The sequence below is a fragment of the Aedes albopictus genome, chromosome 2 (genome assembly GCF_035046485.1).
Source record: "Aedes albopictus strain Foshan chromosome 2, AalbF5, whole genome shotgun sequence".
Classification (NCBI taxonomy): Eukaryota; Metazoa; Arthropoda; class Insecta; order Diptera; family Culicidae; genus Aedes; species Aedes albopictus.
The window spans coordinates 492,555,287-492,574,842 of NC_085137.1; the positions used below are offsets into that span (position 1 = coordinate 492,555,287).

Below are 19,556 nucleotides of genomic sequence, written 5' to 3' on the forward strand. Positions count from 1 at the left end.
GGGCAACAGTTTTTCATCTCCTTCCAAGTGACTAACGGGGTTAGGCACAGAGCACAGTCTCACGGTTCAACTAATAGGCTTACACAAGTCAATAGGATAAGCAAAATTTGGATTGTACCGCGTTTTATCACAATTTTCGTTTCTCTATTCGATCTTCAGTGTTCAGTGTTGGATCACTTTGTTTTGACTTGCTGCATAGTACGTAGGGAGACTGATTTTCGAAATTCCAATACATCTGTAGGTAATCAGTACTGGATAACGAGTTAGTGTACACACAATAGGTTCTTGTAGTGTTTGCAGAGACGTTATACACGAGACATGAGTTCGTTGTACCAACTACACGCACACACTCGGCATCAGAGGGGTTAGAACATATGAGTGAATTGGGTGAGCTTAGACTGGCGCGTTTTATGATCTGATAGGGTACCATAAGAAATGTTTGATTGAATTTCAAAACGTATGTAATTGTTAGGATAGTTCAGAAATTCCAGGAATTTCAGGGTGGGTGAGTATGTTGGGGATTGACTCACCTTCCCACGAATGGTTGTGATTCTCAATTGGCCCCAATTATCACTATTAAGTCGACCAAGATTATATACTCTGAGTAGCAATACCGTAGTGCAGGGAACTCATTAGGTTTTATTATAAGTAAATTTAGTTCATACCGAACCGCCATGGGCGGCGGCTACAGGCCGTTTAAAAATTGTAAATCGTGTAAATAAAGTGTTGTTCTCTATGTTTTATTAAACCAAAAACCGCGAGTAAAAAGTGTTTCTAACACCGGAAGAAGACGGAAGTGGCTTCTAAACCCAAGGAGGGCTCAGGGCTCCGGAAATGGAACTATTTGGAACTCCCCTGTACAGCCCCTCAAACACCCTATTTCTGTTGGTGGTTGGCTAATCCACCGGCTCTGCGGATATCGAAGGAGGTCCAAGGCCAACTACCCAACAAATGGTCCTTCGAGCCGGATCTTGGCCTATTGGAGTTGGAATTGGCCAAGAATCAGCATACTGGAAGTGCAAGGAAAATTCGCCATCATCTCTCAATCAACGACGTAATGGCGAATCGGCGCAGTGGCTAACTGGTTGGCAATCGACAAATGGCATCGACGTATGCGGTATAGGAAACCACGTCAACTTCGCAGTATCATTCATCTAACAATGGCATTCGTTGGAACAACCCTCCACCCATAATCGTCAAAGAACCTACCCAAACATTTGGAACAATTTACCTGGACTGCTGATTTGCAGCGGATTTTCCAAATCTTCATGATCGGCCTGAAGTCGCTCATAATTCAGCTCTCCATGGCCGTGCTGTACTCCTACAGGCGGTAACCCAATCTTCTCAACCATAGCGAGGAAATCGTACACGCAGCAAGGCCACTCAACTGAAGCACAAAAAACACAAGGGCGTTCCAAACCAAACATTACTGCATCCAATCAATAATGGCACTACTATTCTTCTCCAACAACTTTTCTTTGTAAAAAAAAAAAAAAAAAAAAAAAAAAAAAAAAAAAAAAAAAAAAAAACCAAATGTTAGGGGAGAGTCCTTGGATTGACGGTTATTGGAAGTGAACTGTAATTGGCTCCTCGATCCCCCAACACGAGCGGAAATTTTCCATGGGTAGCTCATCCATAGCACAGGACCGAAAAAGGGGGGGGGGGGGGGTCCGTTTCACTGTGCCCCAAATTCAAAGCAGGACATTTCTTTGAGGTCCAAGAACACACGCATAACGTTTAGTAAAACGAAACCGTACAAAGATTACATTTATTCACTGACTACATATTTACAGGATACAAGTACAAGGCATTAAAACCGTATATACAACGTTATTCAACCGAGGTCTGACTATCACTATCATTGTATCTAATATAGATTGTCCTAAGCCTAAGAAAAGTAAACCAAAATCCCCATTTTGGAGTCCTCATGCTCTCCTGAGAGGATAACGAAGCCAATTGCACTTCGGCTGAGAAGGGTGAAATATTTCCTACCAGTGGCGTAGCTCTGTGTGGGCAATGTTACTCCCAAACAGTGCAACAAAATGAAAAAAAAAATTAAAATAGATTTTATAATGAATCTCATCAGACAAGTATAAATTAGTATTTTTCCTGTGAAAAGTCACTATTATGATTAATAATAATGAAATATACAAACTTATCGATGTACAAATTTCTCTGACAGGAAATGTCACCTAAAAAGTCGTGTTATTGCCTCCATCTGGTCAGTGACAACATCTCTTTTGTTTGCTCATTAGCCAACTCATTGTGTCACTTCTCCAGAAAACAAAGCGAAATTCTTCGCTCCATCGCAACCACAAATAAGATCATCTGCAATTCAAAGTAGCCTTTCATGGTTGCTGCTAACAAGCTACTCCGTAAAATTCCAAAATCACTGTCCAGTCCATTAAAGTTGCGGTAGCACCTTTCCGTGCAAATGGAGAAATTCGCCTATCAGCTTATAAGGATCATCGCTGAATCTGATGGGTGCTTCTCTAGTGCTATAAACAGGTTTGCTCTTTTTCCTTCAGTGCCTGAGTGGGTCCGAGATGGCATCCTTCACTACTAAGCTGTTGATTATATTTTTTACATAATTAAAACCTGCCCACAAAACAACGAAAAGAATGCGACCGCTCTTCTAGAGATCGTCTTCTCGAGTGCGTAAAACAACAGTAAGATGACTGCGGCGTCGACGATGACAACAACAACGACGAAGCGCATGCCTATAACATTAAACGTAACGATTTATTCAATGTTCAACATCATCGCACCCGAGACCGGGCCTGTGTAGTTACAAATTGCAGATTGAGACCGTAGAAATGTGGAATTGCTGCTGCAGAACGCCGCGCCGTGCCGCGCTGCGGGGAGGAGGGAGGAAGCTAGTTGAATTTTATATCACTTGGCTTAATTAAAATAATCATCAACAGACACTTGTTTGTTGCAGCAACCAACAGGCCGTGAAGAAATCCACCAAGAGAGTGCTCTACGATAACAAGGTGGGCGGACTAATGTTACATTGTTTCGGACCGATCGCGATCGTGGTGGGCGGAGGTGCCGGCGAGTAGCTAACTAGTGAGCCCGCGAAACAAGGTGACTTAGAATTCGAGGGTAAAGTGGGTGTGTGTATGTGTGTGCGGGAAGAAGAAACCAGTGGGGTTTGAAATGAGTACAAATGACACGGCAAAGACTGCTTCCAGTAACGCCCAGGTCGGCCAGGTCGGTAAGCAATGGTGGAAGGTATGCTTCCTGTATGGGAACCAGGAGAAGTACTATCGGCAGATCTACGCCAAGGCGGCTTCGGAAAGGATAGCTCAATCGCAGCAGAATGGGACCGGAGTGAATCAAGGCAAGTCGGCGATCATTTTCCCCACCAAGCAGCATCGCCCGATTTTGGTCACCGGGAAGAAAGATGCGGACGCTGATCGACCTGCTCCGGCGTCCAAAAAGCGAGTTACCGTTCTGGATGATTCCTTCCTCTTGGGAGTCAGTGAAGATGAGCAACGGTCGGACAGCGGCATCAACATCGATGCCTCGAACCAACCAGATGAACCGCCACCGCCCCTCATCAACCGTGGGATGCGGCGTAACTTCCACCTGAGCAGTGAAGAACTGCGAATGCTGAACTCGGATCGACCTCCCAGCGGGGTACATACGGTACAATCGAGTCCGCCGCCTCCGGTGCCGTCGCCAGTAGCGCCAACAAATCCATCTCCCATTGTGACGACCAGCTCCAGTGGGAACTCACAAATTACACCCAATTCGTCATCATCAACATCATCTTCGCCAGTGGTGGTGGGTTCGGTGGCGGTTTCTAGAAGCCCGACAACCAAAGCGACCCACATGCTGGCTGGACATCGGCTGGACGTTCTGGATCCGACGACGACGACGACGGGTAACCCGACCAACAACGGCAATACGTGAGTAAATATTTGCAATTATCTTAGCGTTTCTCATTCCAGGTAGTCGCCAAGGTCGTGAATAGGGAGCGAAAGGGGGCTGCAATGTTTAGGACATTACATTCTCTGAAGCTTAAAAGCTTTATCTTAAAATAGGCTTAGTACATTGATTTTACAAAACTGAGCTAGTGAGCGAGGAGTGATAAGAACTCCCTACGTTACACACTGAATCAGTTAAAAAAGCATTACTGCAATTGTTACTCTATTGATATGAATCTCAAATTAGGTTTAGGCAGCAATGAGGGAAACTAGTTCGCGAGAACAGGTCTTGCTCATGGGCATTTGAAATGGAGCCCAGAGCGCCCAAAAAAGGGGTTTAAAGGGGCTTCAGAGGATTTTAGAGGGTTCTTTCAGGGCTTTTAGGAGCCTTTTAAGGGCGTTTTGTTGGTGTTTTAACGGGATTACGGGGAATTCGTTTGCATTTCAATAGTATTAATGGCTTTAAGGGCAATTCAGGTGATCTCATGAACCTTTAAAGGGGATCAAGGGCATTCCAAGGTATTTCAGAGTTATTTCAAGGGCGTTTCCATGAGATTACGGAGGTTTCAGAGGCGCTTCGAGGCATTTCAGGTCAGGGCCGTATCAGGAGGTTAAGAGAACACCCTTATATTAAAGGGAATTTCAGGATCGTTTCAAAATATATAGTGATGGGGTATCTGAAAATCTTCCGAAACTTCCTCAAATGCCTTTGAAACTCCCCTAAAACCCACATGAACCCCATGTAACGCACATGAGACACTTCGCAATCCTCTAAGATGCTTCGTAACACATTTGAAACCTGCTGAAAATGCTCTGATTCTTACAGAAAAGGGTCCGGAATCCCCCTAAAATCCCCTCGGACCGCATGTTACGTTCCTAAGACTCTCCGAAACTCCAGAAAACGTCTTCATAACGCCTTTGAATACCGCCGAACATGCTCTGAAACTTCCTGAAATGCCTCCAAAATCCCCCTGAAACCTCCTCGGACCCCATGTAACGCACCTGAGATCCTCCGGAACCCCCGAAAACGCCTCCATAACACCTCTAAATCCCACCAAAAGCACTCTGAAACTTCTTGAAATGCCCCGAAAATTCCCTTAAGACCATGCTTAAGACCCACTCAGACGCCATGTAACGCACGTGAGACTCTCGGAAACCCCTAAAAACGTTCCTGCAACACCTCCAAAACCTGTCGAAAATCCTCTAAAAATCATTGCGATGCTTTTCAAAACCCCCTCAGACCCCCGAAAACTCCCCTGAGACCTCCTGGTACCTCACTAGAACCCCTTGAGCCCCCTGAAACGACTGGCTGTTCGGGCTGGTTTGGAAGTTGACCATCAATGTTAACTTCTTTTCCCGATCAGCCTAGATAGCTGTGTAGTGTCGGTAGCGGTTGTCTCAATTGGCTAAGAATAACACTACGGACCGCCTGATCCAGTGGTAAGAGTCCACTAAACAGGTGACCTCTAATTCATGGTGTTATGCGGCTTTATGCTTACCATGCCAAGGAATGAATGGTAAGGGGGGTCTAATAAAAACCTATCCACAAACGGAGCCTGGGCGTCCTCCACAGTATTACGCCCTTACTGCGTTAACCGGAGCAATAGTGCAGTGGACCTTGCATTTCTCCGAGATAATCAGTTGCCCTTCTTAAGTCTCAAATTTAAGGCTAAATAAGGGCGGCATTAATCAAATGTTGTAAATTAGCTTACATTACTACCTTCGCATTCACTTAATGCGTTTCCGCCATTGACGTTTTTCAATTGACACCGATTTGGTTTGTCGTTGATGTTTCAAATTTGTGATGTGATTAAGAAGAGTGTTATCCTGTCTAGTTTGGGTAGTGGTTACGGGTAGGAAACCTCAGATCAATTTTCAGCGTAAAAAGTGTGCGTAGCCCAAGTGGCTCTACTTCAAAAAGTTTATTTTCGTAGGGTAACTTCTTAATAGGTTGCCTTGTGAACCCAGTTTTGAACTCTTGTAGTTTTCTATTAGGTATTTTCATGGCGTGAAATAACATAGTTTATTTCACAAAACTAAAGGGTGCGAGCGTTGTATAAAGAAGGAATGAGTTCCAGATTAATCTGGTTGCCAAGCATGGGAAAACTCATTCGCTCACCCGAATGCCGGCGATGCAAAATAGCAAAATGAACGCCAACAACCCAATGCTGAGTGAGAGCACGGCGCACTAGGAACGAACGCAACACGAACGGCTCGCCACCGACGCCACCGAAGCGAATCAGGAGAGAAACAAATAGTGTGCGAAATGAATCAGCTTGCATCGGTGTAAACGACAAGAACGTTCGCTCTCTCAACTACCGAGTGGCATTCAGCTGATTGAATCAAAACGCACTCACTGATTCAATTCCCAGTACTGAATGCTTCCACTGAACGCCAAATGAATGTTCCAAAATGAATGCTCTCGCACCCGACTCAGAACGCAAACATTCGTTCAATTTTGGTTCGTTCGTCTTCGGCACTCAGATTCGGTAGCGATTCATTCGGCCGTCGTTGCTTGCGTCGCTCGGTGCTCGGCGATTAGAAAGAATCATTGCCCAAGTGGAAAGATTTTGCTTGGCTGGGGGAGAAACACACTCGCATCAGATTGTGTGTGGATGTGAGTGAGGGATACGCAATAAATTAATGATTTTTTCCCATCCTTGCTGATTGTCCGTTCTTTCTGAAATGCTTGAAACGCAATGTCGATTATCACATCTGTGATGTTCGTCTGGCTAACATGCCTATTGCCTATTCATGTGAACTCACATGCCTTCCTATTTGGAATGTCCACAGCGACTCTTTTACACAAGTTATATACGTTTTCAAGAAAGCACTGGCTCAAACGTAGTTCTTGCTTGGGTGATTTCTTGAATATTGAGGATGTTTTCGATGACGTGTCTTTAAATATCATATTGAAAATCGCATGCCGTCACAAGCTACCTCCAATGAGCTATGGGCTCTCTTTACGCTTATGCGTTTTACATTGTCCTTTTCAGGGCACTGGTTAATACCGTTGTGGTATGGGCGATGAGCTCTCGTTGCGCTTATGCGTTCATTCCCTCTTCTAGGGCGCCTCTTTCTATTTCATCACCTTGCCCTTTCATAATTTCCATCCCTTATCCCATTCTCCCTCAGGTAAATGATGAAATAGGCTTATATGTCGCAAATGGTGGATATCGTGCCTCTGGAACCGGCCTTCTGATACCATTTATAGACACTATAGGGATATTCCAAGCCAGCCAAACTACCTTGGAGTTTAGAACTTCAGGTCTACACTCGTAACAGTACCCAAGTAACCACTAGGCACTATTATTCGCCATGCGTGCTAATACAGGGCTGTCACAGAACTGACATACTCTATAATAGCCGAGTAATAGCCCTATAAGCCCAAAAAAGCGAAATATAGTGATAATGGTTACTTGGGTAGCTATATCTGCTATATTGAGTAACGTTGCATAACCAACTGCGGTTATTGGACTAACCTGAAGTGCACTAGAAGATGTTATAAACCTTTGGGACATTCAGGGTACTATCCTATAATATAGTCCTTCAAATCTATAAGAATAATTTTATGTATTTTCGCCATAAATAATAGCATTACAAAATCTGCTGGGATCTGTAAAGCTCTTGTCATTTAGAGACACCATAGGAATATTCCAGGTCAGCCAAACTTTCCTGGAGTTCAGAACTTCAGGTCTACACTCGTAATAGCAGCCATATCTGATATATTCAGTAACGATGCATAATCAACCCCGGTTAGTGGACCAACCTGAAGTCTACAATCTTCATGTTTTGAACCTTTGTGACATAAATGGTCGTCCTGAAGTTTAGCTCTTGATAGTAACAGTAGTTATTCTCAGAACGAACTGTAACATTACACATCCAACTGTTATCTGTAATCCCCCTGACATTTAATGAGTCATTTCAAGATAGTTTTGAGATATTCCAGATCAACCAAACTACCTCGGAGACGATAGCTTCAGAACTACATTTTTGATAATAGCTTTTGCCAGGACGTTAAGCAGTGTCTCGCCAACTGTATTTGCCAAAGTAGTTCGAGGAACAATAAGCGTTGTTATATATTTTTGGGATGTTATGGGCCATCCTTACTGTTATGGTGCTTTAAAACAACCAAATAGGATCCATGAACCTCTTAACACCCAAGAGCCATTTTTTTCCCTCCCCTGTTAGGGAAATTAAGCCACTGCATCCAATAAGCTGAACTTTTGTGGCAGATTTGTGATTTGTGATAATTTAAATCATCCAATCTTTTATAGAGTAAACTCTATATCTACATTTCCAAAACTAGCCTGCTACACTAAGTAATGATACATAATGAATAATGTTTACTAGTATTCTTCAAAAACTAGTAGGCATTATTATGTACCTTTGAAACATTCAAGTTTGTTCAAACTTCTATGAAACTCATTTTTTGAAATCTGCATTCATTGTAGTCATTATTTGTGCTACAAATAATGACTACTCAGAGCCATACCTTTGAGATAATTCAGGAATACTTAACTTCCCTACAACAAAGAACTTTCAGCTAAGGTGAAGATTTGACGAACCCACATCTCCAGCACAAACCTGAAGGCAAATGTTGGACGCGGCCGAGGATAAGTACTATAGCCACGAGCTGAGTGTTGTGGTTATTAACGCTAAATGAATAAATAGATACAATCACTAGGTTGGTTGTGTAACTCCAAACAGCAAAAAAGATATTTTACGGCTGTAGATTACATGCTGCATGTTGTCCATAATGCAGGGCAATATGTACGATTCTGAATATCCCGAAGCTATGCCATAGTCTCGGATTGTGTTCTGTGAGTTCCAGTGAGTATAATTGAGTTATGTTGATACAGCCAAAACAGAAACTTTCATTACTGTAGATGCTAGATTTTAAACATCATATTGGTTTGGATGACCCCAGTCGATCTGACGATGTCCATTGAGCATTCAGAAGATTTACTGGACATGATGGATTACGTATCGTAGCTATGTATAATGAAAAAAGTTACTGTTTGTTACAACCGGTGACTTAAGGATCTTAACTCAAAAACAGTTTGGATGACCAAGAACATCTCGACTAGTCTGATACTGTCTATTAAAGACTCAGAAGACTTACTGGACATGATAGAATATAAATTGTAGCTTTGTATAAAGAAAGAATTTACCGTTACACCCATAGACTTTAGGATCTGAAGTCAAGAATAGTTTGATTGACCTGGGATATTCCGACTGTTCTAATTCTGTCTATTGAACTTTCAGAAGACTTACTGGACATAACAGAATACAAATCGATGCTTTTTATAATTGAAAAATTTACCGTTATACCCGCGGACTTTAGGATCTATACTCGAGAACAGTTTTGATAACCTAGGATATCCCGACTGTTCCGATACTGTCTTTTAACATTCAGAAAACTTATTGGTCATGATAAAACACAAATCGTAGATTTTTTACCGTTACACCCGTTGACTTGAAGATCTAAACTCAAGAACAGTTTGGATGGCCTAGAATATCCAGAAAAAAAATTTGCATCATATTCTACCCTTTCTACGCTGTTGAGCACTGAAACCACAATGACGCTTGGAAAAAATCCGACTTCAGTCGGTTTAATTGGGTTCAGGGTAATATTAGGGGGTTTAGGAAGGTTTCCAACGGGTTTCGAGGGATTTTATTGGACTCTAAGTCAAAAGAATTTTCAGAAGAACTCAGGGGCGTTTCGAGGGGCACAGGGATTTTCAACGATTTTCTAGGAGTTTCAGCAAGGAGATTAATATAGCGTCTCAGAGAGATTCTTGGAGTGCTTCAGGGGCGCTTCTGGGGGTTTCAGGAGTTTACAGGAGAGCTTCAAAGACGCTTTATAACGTTTCAGGTGGTTATGGAGGGTTTCAAGGACGTTTCAGGGGATTCAGGTGGGTTTCTTCGTTATTTTAGGGCGTTTCAGAAGTGTTTCAGGGAGTCTCAGAGGGTTTAAGAGGGTTTCTGGGGTCTCCAGAGGACCATTATGATTTTCTAGCGATTTTTATAGTGTTCCAGAGAGTTTCAAGGCGTCCCAGAGATTTCAGAGGCGATTCGGAGGATATCAGGAAGTTTAAGGCTTTTCCAGGTGCATTTAAGGTGACTTCAAAGGGTTTTATAAGAGCCCCTTGATGCGTTCCATCGGGTTCCATAGATGTCTCTGGGGTTCTTCTAGGGTTTAAAGGAGTCTCAGAAACATTCAGGGGACTTCGGGGTATCAATGAACTTTCTTTCGGGTGGGTGAGGATAATTCGGAGGCTTCAAATAGATTAAGTTACGTTTCAGCGAGCTTTACGGGGTTTCAGGAAGTCATATGAACCTTTCAGGTTCCAGAGGGTTTTAAGATATTTTAACGGGTTTGAAGAAAGTTTATGAAGGCATCAAAGGGTTTTAAGGACCACTTAAGGAGAACTTCAAGACTGTTTCCTGAGGTTTTCATGACGTTTCAGATGATTTCGGGAGTGTTTAAGAGAGCCGCAGGGGCTTTTCCGGGCGTGAAGGTCTTGACAGTTATTTAGGTGTGGCGCACGTCTCTCCAAAAATTCCCCGAAAAACCCCTGAACCCCCTGAACTGACCTTTACAAACGTGTTCCAGATCAGCGAAGTTGCACCCAGAAAGACGAAAATACCGTCTCCAAAGAGTTCAACTACCTTAAGACCTCTCAAATCCCCCACGATCCACCATCACATACCTGTAAAACCTCCTGGAACGTCCTTTTTATAGTCTTTGAAAGGTCCTGGCAACCTCTTGGCTAGTTTGGGTAGTGGCTACGATTAGGATAGCTCCGATCAATCTTCACCATAAAAGAATAGCAACGATCAATCTTTGAAGACTTATGTAAAATGGTACAGTCCAAGTGGCTTTCGTCCAAGAATCTTACTTTCGTAAGGGGGAGTTCTATCTAGGAAACCTTGTTTGCTACTTTCAGAAAAATAAAATGGCGAACTTGCGTGTCATGCCTCGAGTCTGTGTGCTTGTCAACAACGCAATCGTTGCTACACTGATCCAGCAGAGATGTATGTACTATGACAGTTGATGTCTCTGTTGGAAATATGTACAGGAAATATTTACGTCTAATGTTCGGTTTATTTATTGCATGATGAACTATCCTCTACGGATGCTTCCAAACAAGTCATCGCATACTGCACTTCGAAAGGCCTTCCACTAATTGTCGGCAGTGATGCCAATGCTCACATATCATCTGGCGCAGTTCAGACATTAACTTGAGCGGCTCCAGTTTGATGGCATACTTAAGTAGTACAGATCTTGGATTACTTAACATAGGCAACCGCCTAACCTTCATGGTATCTGCTAGAAAGGAAGTGTTAGACATAACGCTTTGCTCTAACAGAATTAGTCTCGAGTTGAAAAATTGGCTTGTGTCAGATGAAAAACGTTTATCTGATCATCGCTACATTTTTCTTGAACATGTAAATGTCACTTCGCAAACTTTGCGTTTCAGGAATCCCCGGTCAACCAATTGGGATCTCTTTACTGATTTGGTTGCGGAATAATTTCATGGATACTCACCATCCATTAACACTCCAAGTGATTAAAATTATGCCGTAGTTACTACAACGATCTTCATTATGGAACCTTTTGAAGAACTTTGATCTGGCCAAGCTCAGGAAACAATGTAGCTTCCAATGTAGTTGAAACAGCCGCCGACCGGCTAGATCGGGGACATTCAGGTCGGCTCGCAAGGTCTACAGAAAGCTCTCTGGTCTGCTGAACGGTCCGGCTGAAAATACCTTTGTACAAATGTTTTCAGTTTGAGTGAAGTCAGTCGATTGAACAGAATCGTCACAACATCAAAGGATTCCGAATAACCGAACTTCGTTTGCCAAATGGCGACTTCACTTCAATTTTTATTCAGTACACAATTCCCCGGATATGCGTTTATTGCATCTTCGGATGAACCTGATGTCTTTTATTGCAGTTATGATTCTCTGGCTTCGGCACGGAGTATTGATACTTTAAAATCGATTGAGTGAGCACTAAATAGCTTTGCTTCTTCCAAATCTTCTGGAGCAGATGGGGTATATCCTATTTTGCTCTTGAATAGATCAGATTATTTCAAAACTACTTGTTTGCAGTTTTGCTAAAGGTATATTCCCAAATCCTGGCAGGATATTACTGTGTAGTTTATTACGAAAGTGGGTCAATTTGACCTCTGTTTTTCTAAAACGCTTAGAACGCATTGTCGATCATTACATCCGTGATGTTCATCTGGCCAACGTGCCTCTTCATGTGAACCAACATGTTTATCAATCTGGAAAGTCCACTGTGACTCTTTAACACAAGATTGTTTACGATATCGAGAAAACATTCACACGAAAGCAATCTTGTTTGGGTGTTTTCTTAGATATCGAGGGTACTTTTGACAACGTGCCTTCGGATGCCATATTGGAAGCCGCATAGAGTCATGGTATATCTCCAATGATGTCCAATTGGATTTACCAAATGCTCGAAAACCGACATCTCTTTTCGACATTGCGTCAAGCGGCGATTAGAAATTGAGTGTTTTTGGATGCTCCCAAAGGGGAGTCTTGTTACCACTTTTGTGGAATCTCGTAGCAGATATGCTATTGAGGCAAAGGCAACTCAATAATAGCGGGTTTCCTACTTATGATTTTGCCGACGACTACCTAACATTGTTAGTCGGTACATATATGCATCAGCACCCTTTTCGACCTGATACAAAGCACACTTCAGCACATTTTAGGGGCCCCCCCCAAAAACTTTTTTAATAAATAAAAAGAAAATCGGGTTAAGTACGGTTCCTTTGAATTCCACTAAGAATTTGCATCCTTTGACAGATACGTATTTCGACCTCAACTGTAAGGTCGTCTTCAGTGTCTTGTACTTGACTCGACTCGAGTCGAGTCGAGTAAGGTCGAAATACGTATCTGTCAAAGGATGCAAATTCTTAGTGGAATTCAAAGGAACCGTAGTTAACCCGATTTTCTTTTTATTTACAGATATTCCCCTAACAAGCCCAGGTTAATCATCAACTTTTTTAATTCCTAACATTAGCATTATTTTTCTCATATTGCTCAAGTACTGTTCGAAAATAAGGAAAAACATTTTTGGTCATCTCTCCGAGGGGCCTCCACATCCGCTCGGGCCCCGGGCCCCCACAATCCTTAATCCGGGCCTGGCTGTCGCCAATATGATCTTTCGGTTTATCCTTGTAAAACATCTATTGTTATTTTTACGGCAAGACGAAACCGTGATGGCGTTCGATCTTTGCGTCTCTTTGATTCTGAAATCAATGTGACTGATCAGATAGAGTATTTATGGAGTTATTCATGATTCCAAACTTTCCTGGACACCTCACATTGAGTTCAGAATCAAGAAAGCTTGTATGGCATTTGGGCAACAACGGTGAAACCCCCTCATTACGCCACTGACTCGGTCCAAGATCGGTTTCTTTTCCATCTCATGATCCGAACAAACAAAAAAAACCCGATCGTAACGTAAACTTCAATTTCATCCACCACTCTCAGCAGCGTGGGACATGGAAATGAGGTCTCCTCCGCCGGTATTCTTTTCGGACGACATTAACATACGAAAACATTAAACATTAGCCAGATATCCAAGAGATCCATCCCGTTTCGTGTTTGTTCGTTTGTTTGCGCTGTCGAAATCCCCTGCCTGTTCAAATGAATGGTTCCGAAAAGGTTGGGACGGCCTAACCAATCATTTAGGTAGGCACAGGCAGTCAGTCAGTCAGTCAGTGGATGGATGAAAGACGGTCGTCCACTCGATTTGATCATTTTGTGTCACATCTTGTTGTAAGATAGGCGCTCGTCCATCCAAACGGGCCGCTGCCGCGGCCCAGTCCGGTGGGACCGGGAAGATTGATGGACACCGACATTCCTAAACAATGCTAATTAAGAGATTAACACAGGGAAGAAGCTGTATTTTGTCAAAGTCGTAGCTTATGGGCACTCCCGGCGATTTCGACCGTCTTCGTCTTCGCTACTTATAACACTAGTTTACAAAATAAAACGAAAGTCGTGAATTTCTGTCAACGACCAAAATTTTTGAAGCACAATTTAGTGCTGATTTCAAAACCGACCTTCAAAAAATTTTAAGTAGAACAGTTTTTGAGTTATAGCTCAATATCGAGCTTTACAACTTTTCAAAATATGTAATTTATTAAAATTCAAATATATTGCGTTTTGTTCAACCAATTTTTAATCTTTATCCATAAATTGAAAGCTGAATGCATTACCATTCGATCATCTGAATACAAAATTTGCGTCAGATTGATGAATTTCAAGATATTGGCGAGTTTTAGGGACGATCTCCTTAAATTTTAGCAAAATTCCCAAAATTTTTCAAAGAAATGTTTTTTCAATAAGAAAAAAACAATTTAAAAATTCTTTCTCGATGTGTATTTGACGCATCATATGTAGGCGAGTTACAGTAAAAATTTCAGCTCAATCGGAGCATTGATTACGGAGAATGAGATGGTTAAAGTGAACGACTTTGCTTATAAATAGATCAAACATCGATTTCAAATTATCAACCTTGTATGGAAACTCGAAAAAATTTCCGCTCTACTGTAATTTTTTTCCTTCTCGTTTTCGAACTCAGGGCATGATTCTACACCAAAAATGATCATCAGCTTACCGAGTTCAAAAATGCTGTAAACTAGTGTAATTGATGGTTCCAATGGAGGTAAATTGTTTGCAGAATGGTAGTCGGTTTGGTTGGGGAAAATCGGCACTAGGGGAGTTTGGCGCTAATCAGTGTGTCCGTGGAGCATGGTTTGCGATGTAAGATGAGGCCGTCGTCATTAGTCATTATGTAGATGACCCTACCGGTTACGGGGTTGGAATGTTGGCTGAATGCTGTAATTTAGTGGAAAGTTTTGATGTATGAGTATAAAAAGGCAGCGGAAGATTCACCGAAACTAATTTGATACTGATTCGTTTAACGACCTCAGATGTGATTATCATTAGGATCGATTCGCTGGATCTATATTAACATAATGTAATTCTTATTCTTCCAAAACTGTTTTAAGCAGCTTAATGAAGAATGAGCTAAAACTTGATCGATAATCCTTTGACAAGGTTATGCAATCTAGCTATTGAAATGCTCTTGTCGTCCTCTCTCTTTCCTCTTCTTGGCGTAAGGCCCTAACTTAAACATAGTTTGCTTCTCAGTTTCATAGTTATTAACTGAGAGCTTCCTTTGTCAATGACCAGACCATAGTGCATGTCAACATCGTCTGGCAGCTTAAAGATATTATAGCGTTTCAGGCAGGTGTTCAGCTGTGCTACCGCACCGTTTCAATTGTTCTGGCGATAATATCCATGTCGTTTGCAGAGCAGACAAATTGGCCGGATTTCGTAAAGGTCGTTTCCCAGCTCTGCCGAAATCATTGCGCTCCGCTGGGATGTGTTGATCATCTGGTAGAACTTTCGTGTTTCTTGAGAACGACACACCAGTTCCATTTCCGCGTATTCCGCCTCTTCCCGGTGGTGGTTCTTCTCCCGAAAGAGGCGAGTCTCCTGTTTCTGCATTTGTCTGCCTCGTTGCATGTTCTGCCGGTTTCCATGCTGCAGCATTACCGCTCGCGTTGCTTCCTTCTCCTTCAAAACCACTCGGCAATCCTCGTCAAACCGTTCCGTTGACTTCGTTTCACTCGTCTACGTCGTTGATGGCTTGTTGAACTGTACTCCAGCAGTCCTCTAGAGAAAGTAGATCGAGCTCGCCCTTATCTTACAGCGCTTGCTCGACAGGTTTTTTCAAGGACTCTTTCATGAATTATTCCGATGGTTTCATCTGAAAATTTTCCAGAGATCCCTTTGGAAATTCGTACAGCTATTTATTTAAAAAGCCATTTATTTAGAAATTGCTGTATGGATTTCATTGAAAATTCACAGAGGAATGTGACAAGAAATTCCTTACATTATTACTTTCAGTTATTCAGGCTGGATTTCGTCTAGATATTCGTGCAGGATTCAATACAGAAACTCAGGATTTCTTCCACGCATTACTCCATAATTTTCTCCGGCATTTCTCATATGAGCTAATCTAAGAATTTCTCCACAAATTCTTCGAGGAATTTAGAAACATTTCCTATGAATTTGAACAAGAACTCTTTCGAAAATATCTCAAGAAATTCTGCAGGAATTACATCAGATTGCTCCAGGAATACTCTCAGAAAATCCTTCAAGAATTTCATTAAAGGACCAATAAATTTCTTCAAAAATCCTCAAAGAACTTTTCTAGGAATTCCAAGGACGACTTCCAAGGAGTTTCTCTAGGTATTTTCCCAGGGAGTTCATCAGAAATTCCTCCTGAGATTCCTTCAAGAATTTTCCTTTCAACAGTACCTTCTGAGACTTCTACATGCATTCTACAGATTCTCCAGTTTACTGGTTATTTCTTCAGAAATGCGTTTACGTATCCTTGCAAATATATTTCCAAGGACTTTTTTTAGAGTTTTCTTCAGAAATTCCAGCAAGCGCTTTCTGCAAAAGTTCTTTAATGGAGTTTTTAAGAAGTTCTTCTAAAAATATTTTTAAAGATTCTACAGAAATTCCTTCGGAAATTCTTCCAAGGGTTCCTCTGAGAATTCCATGAGGGTTTCCTTCAGGGATGCTCGCAGATATTATTACAAGAACTCTTTAGAAATTTACCCTACAGTTCTGTTAAAGATATCTCTAGGGATTCCTTGATACATTCCTGCAGGAATTATTTTAGTTATTCATGGATATCATGGATTTTTTCCAGAAATTCTTCTAGAATTGCAAAACAAAACTGGAAGAATTATTGGCAAATCTCTGAAGAATCTTTTAAAGAAATTCCTAAGAAATGTCTGAATTATCTCCTAGAAAAACATTATTGGCGATTCCTTGCAGAAAGTTTTTGAAAATTTTCTGTGGAGATTCCATGAAAAAAGTCCGGATTCAATTTCTTAGTTTTCTTTAGAGCAATTACTGGATTAATGCCCGGCGGAAGAGTATTTGAAGAAATTCCTCAAAGTATCTTCCTAATTCACAGAAAAAAAAATAATAAAAAAAAAATCGTTAGAAACTGCGGAAGTAACTCCAAGGAAAATAAACTTGAGAAATTCATGGATTGCTATAGAAAACCATAGCGAAACTTTTGAAGAAATCTCTTGAAAATATCTGCAGACAACCTTTACTGGTGAGATTCTTGAAGAAACCCCTCAATCTTATAAATGCGTGGAGGATTTTCTGAAAAAAATCCTTGGAAAATATCAGGAGAACCCTCTGGAGGAATTCTTTTGGGGGCAATCCAGAACAATTCTGAATTACTTTTTTTGGCATTCTGAAGTATCCCCGGAAAGTTTTCTTAAACAATCGCTGGATACAGGTCTGACTATATCCTAACCAACTCTCCTAAAAAAATCTGGTGAAATCCCAGGTGAAACTTCCTGAAGAATCGATTTTGAATTTTCTATATAAATTTCTAAAAAAAAAAAGTTATCCCTCAATATACAAAGTCATACCTGAAAGAACCTCTTGATAAATATCAGACAAAGAACCTGAGAATATAAGTGAAGAAAATTCATCTGAGACTGCATATTTTAAAGAAAATTTTGGGGGAGTTCCAGAAGAAGCCCTGGAGCAATCCTGCAAGAATTTTTTGAGATTTTTTTCTTTAAGAATAACTGGAGAAATATGAAGAAGAATGCACTTAATCTGGAGAAATCTTTAGAGGTATTCTTGCAAAAACTATTCTAGAAAATCCTGCGAGAATCATCTTTTTTTGTGAATTCCGTAAGAAAAATGATTGATCCCGAAAGAATCCATAAAGAAAATTATGGCGATGTCCCTGGTGGTAATAGTTGGAAAAAAAATCTCAATAAGTACAAGGAAGGAAGACATTCTAAAAGTATTCTCGGAAAAAATCTAAGAATTCTTTCTGAAATGCTGAAAAAATTTCATGAAAATTGGAGGGGTGTCCCTGGAATACTGAATAAGCCGTTATATTGAAGTTATTCCCATGGAGGCGTACCAGTACACAGGGGGTGTTGAAATTGGGAACCCTTGAGTAATCAGCTCTAATTGTACCATGGACAGCATTGCAATGGTATTATCAGCGGATTGTTGTGGGTTTCGTGGCCGTGAGGCTAGCGGTTAAGAGTATCCGAGAACTCCCTGATGTTTTGGCCATCTGATCTACAAGTGTAATCATTATGAATAATGATTATGAATGAAATTTATGCTTACAAGGCCTAATGATGCTATGTGTTGTCAAGTGATGAGTTCGTTGTCAGTTTGAGGATCTCCAAGAACTTTCTTGCGTATAGGTAATCGGATCTACCAATGATTCTTTAAGGTTCTCTTAGAACTCCCTTGAGTATAGGTCATCGAATCTACGAGGGCTACTAGTTGTATCTAAGAGTATTAAGAATGAGGTTTATACAAAGCCCCATGCATCTATGTTCTATCAAGTGGTTGGCTCTGTGATTTCATATCATATCCGAGAATTCCCTTGAGTTAAGGCCATCTGATCCACTAGCGTAATCAGTGATCTATTGGAGTATTACGAATGAAATTTAGGCTTGCATAGCCTCATGCAACTATGTGCTGTCAAGTGGTGAGTTCGCTGTCAGTTTGAGAATCTCCAAGAACTTCTTTGAGATTAGGTCATCGGATCTACTCACATATTGCGTTGTCTCAAAGAGATTTACGACTAAGGTTCATACTCACACCATGTCAGGCGACTACCCAGTCAACCAGTGATCGTATACGATGTTGTGTAAGATGTTAAAGTGGAGGCGATATGCGTACATTTTACATGCGCCTAAATGGAGGCATGCACGCATATGGCCTCCACTTTATCATCTTTTACAACATCGTATACGATCACTGGTTGACTGGGTATGATCTATCAAGTTTTGAGTTCAAATAATCTTTAAGTGCCTCCAAGAACACTCTTAACTATTGGTAATCAAATCCCATGAATGAAACCCCATGAGCCTCTGAGGCCCTCTTTATACTCTTGAAACGCTTTAAAACGCCTCTGAAAACCCTATGAAACCTACGAGAAATTCACCTGCGAGCATCTGAAGCCCCCCTGAACCCTCAGGAGACGCCCTAAAACGCATTGAAACCCCTTGAAACGTCCTCAAACGCTTTTAAAATCCTCTAAAACCCCTACGAAACCACCATTAAATTCACCTGAGAGCCTCTGAAGCCCCTGTGAAACGCCCTGAAACGCATTGAAACACCTTGAAACGCTCTGAAACGCCTCTGAAATCCCTATAAAGCCTTCATAAATTTACCTCTGAAGCTCTCTAAGACGGCTGTAAAACCTCCTGAAACGCATTGAAACTCTTTTAACCCGTTTCGGTCCTAGTTGGGAATTTAATTTCAAAAAATCACTGTGACTTCATTTTCCAACCGATTTTTACGAAATTTTGTACGAAGATTGCGCTACATCTCTAGTTGTATGGAAAAATATTAAAATGGTATTTTGGTCCTTGGGGTCTGAGTTATTGAAGGGGTTATATGGGTCAAATCAGGTCAAAAATTGACCAACTTCCTTTTAACCACTGATTACTTATAAAAACACATGCAATATGATTGCAAACATGTTCAATTATC

The 19,556-nt window shown here is 41.3% G+C and overlaps 1 protein-coding gene across 4 annotated transcripts in view; it reads left to right on the forward strand.

Moving 5' to 3' along the window:
- LOC109423258 (protein prickle-like) overlaps window positions 1–19,556 on the forward strand; it is a 196,946-nt gene that overhangs the window by 90,090 nt on the left and 87,300 nt on the right. For 3 of the 4 annotated variants that reach the window (XM_062854231.1, XM_062854232.1, XM_062854233.1), the window contains exon 2: window positions 2,942–3,914. In XM_062854231.1, coding sequence (XP_062710215.1) covers window positions 3,160–3,914 — 755 coding nt within the window. In that variant the 5' untranslated portion in view covers window positions 2,942–3,159. Of the gene's footprint in view, window positions 1–2,924; window positions 3,915–19,556 lie in introns of all 4 variants that reach the window. The other variant, XM_062854234.1, reaches the window with a different exon arrangement.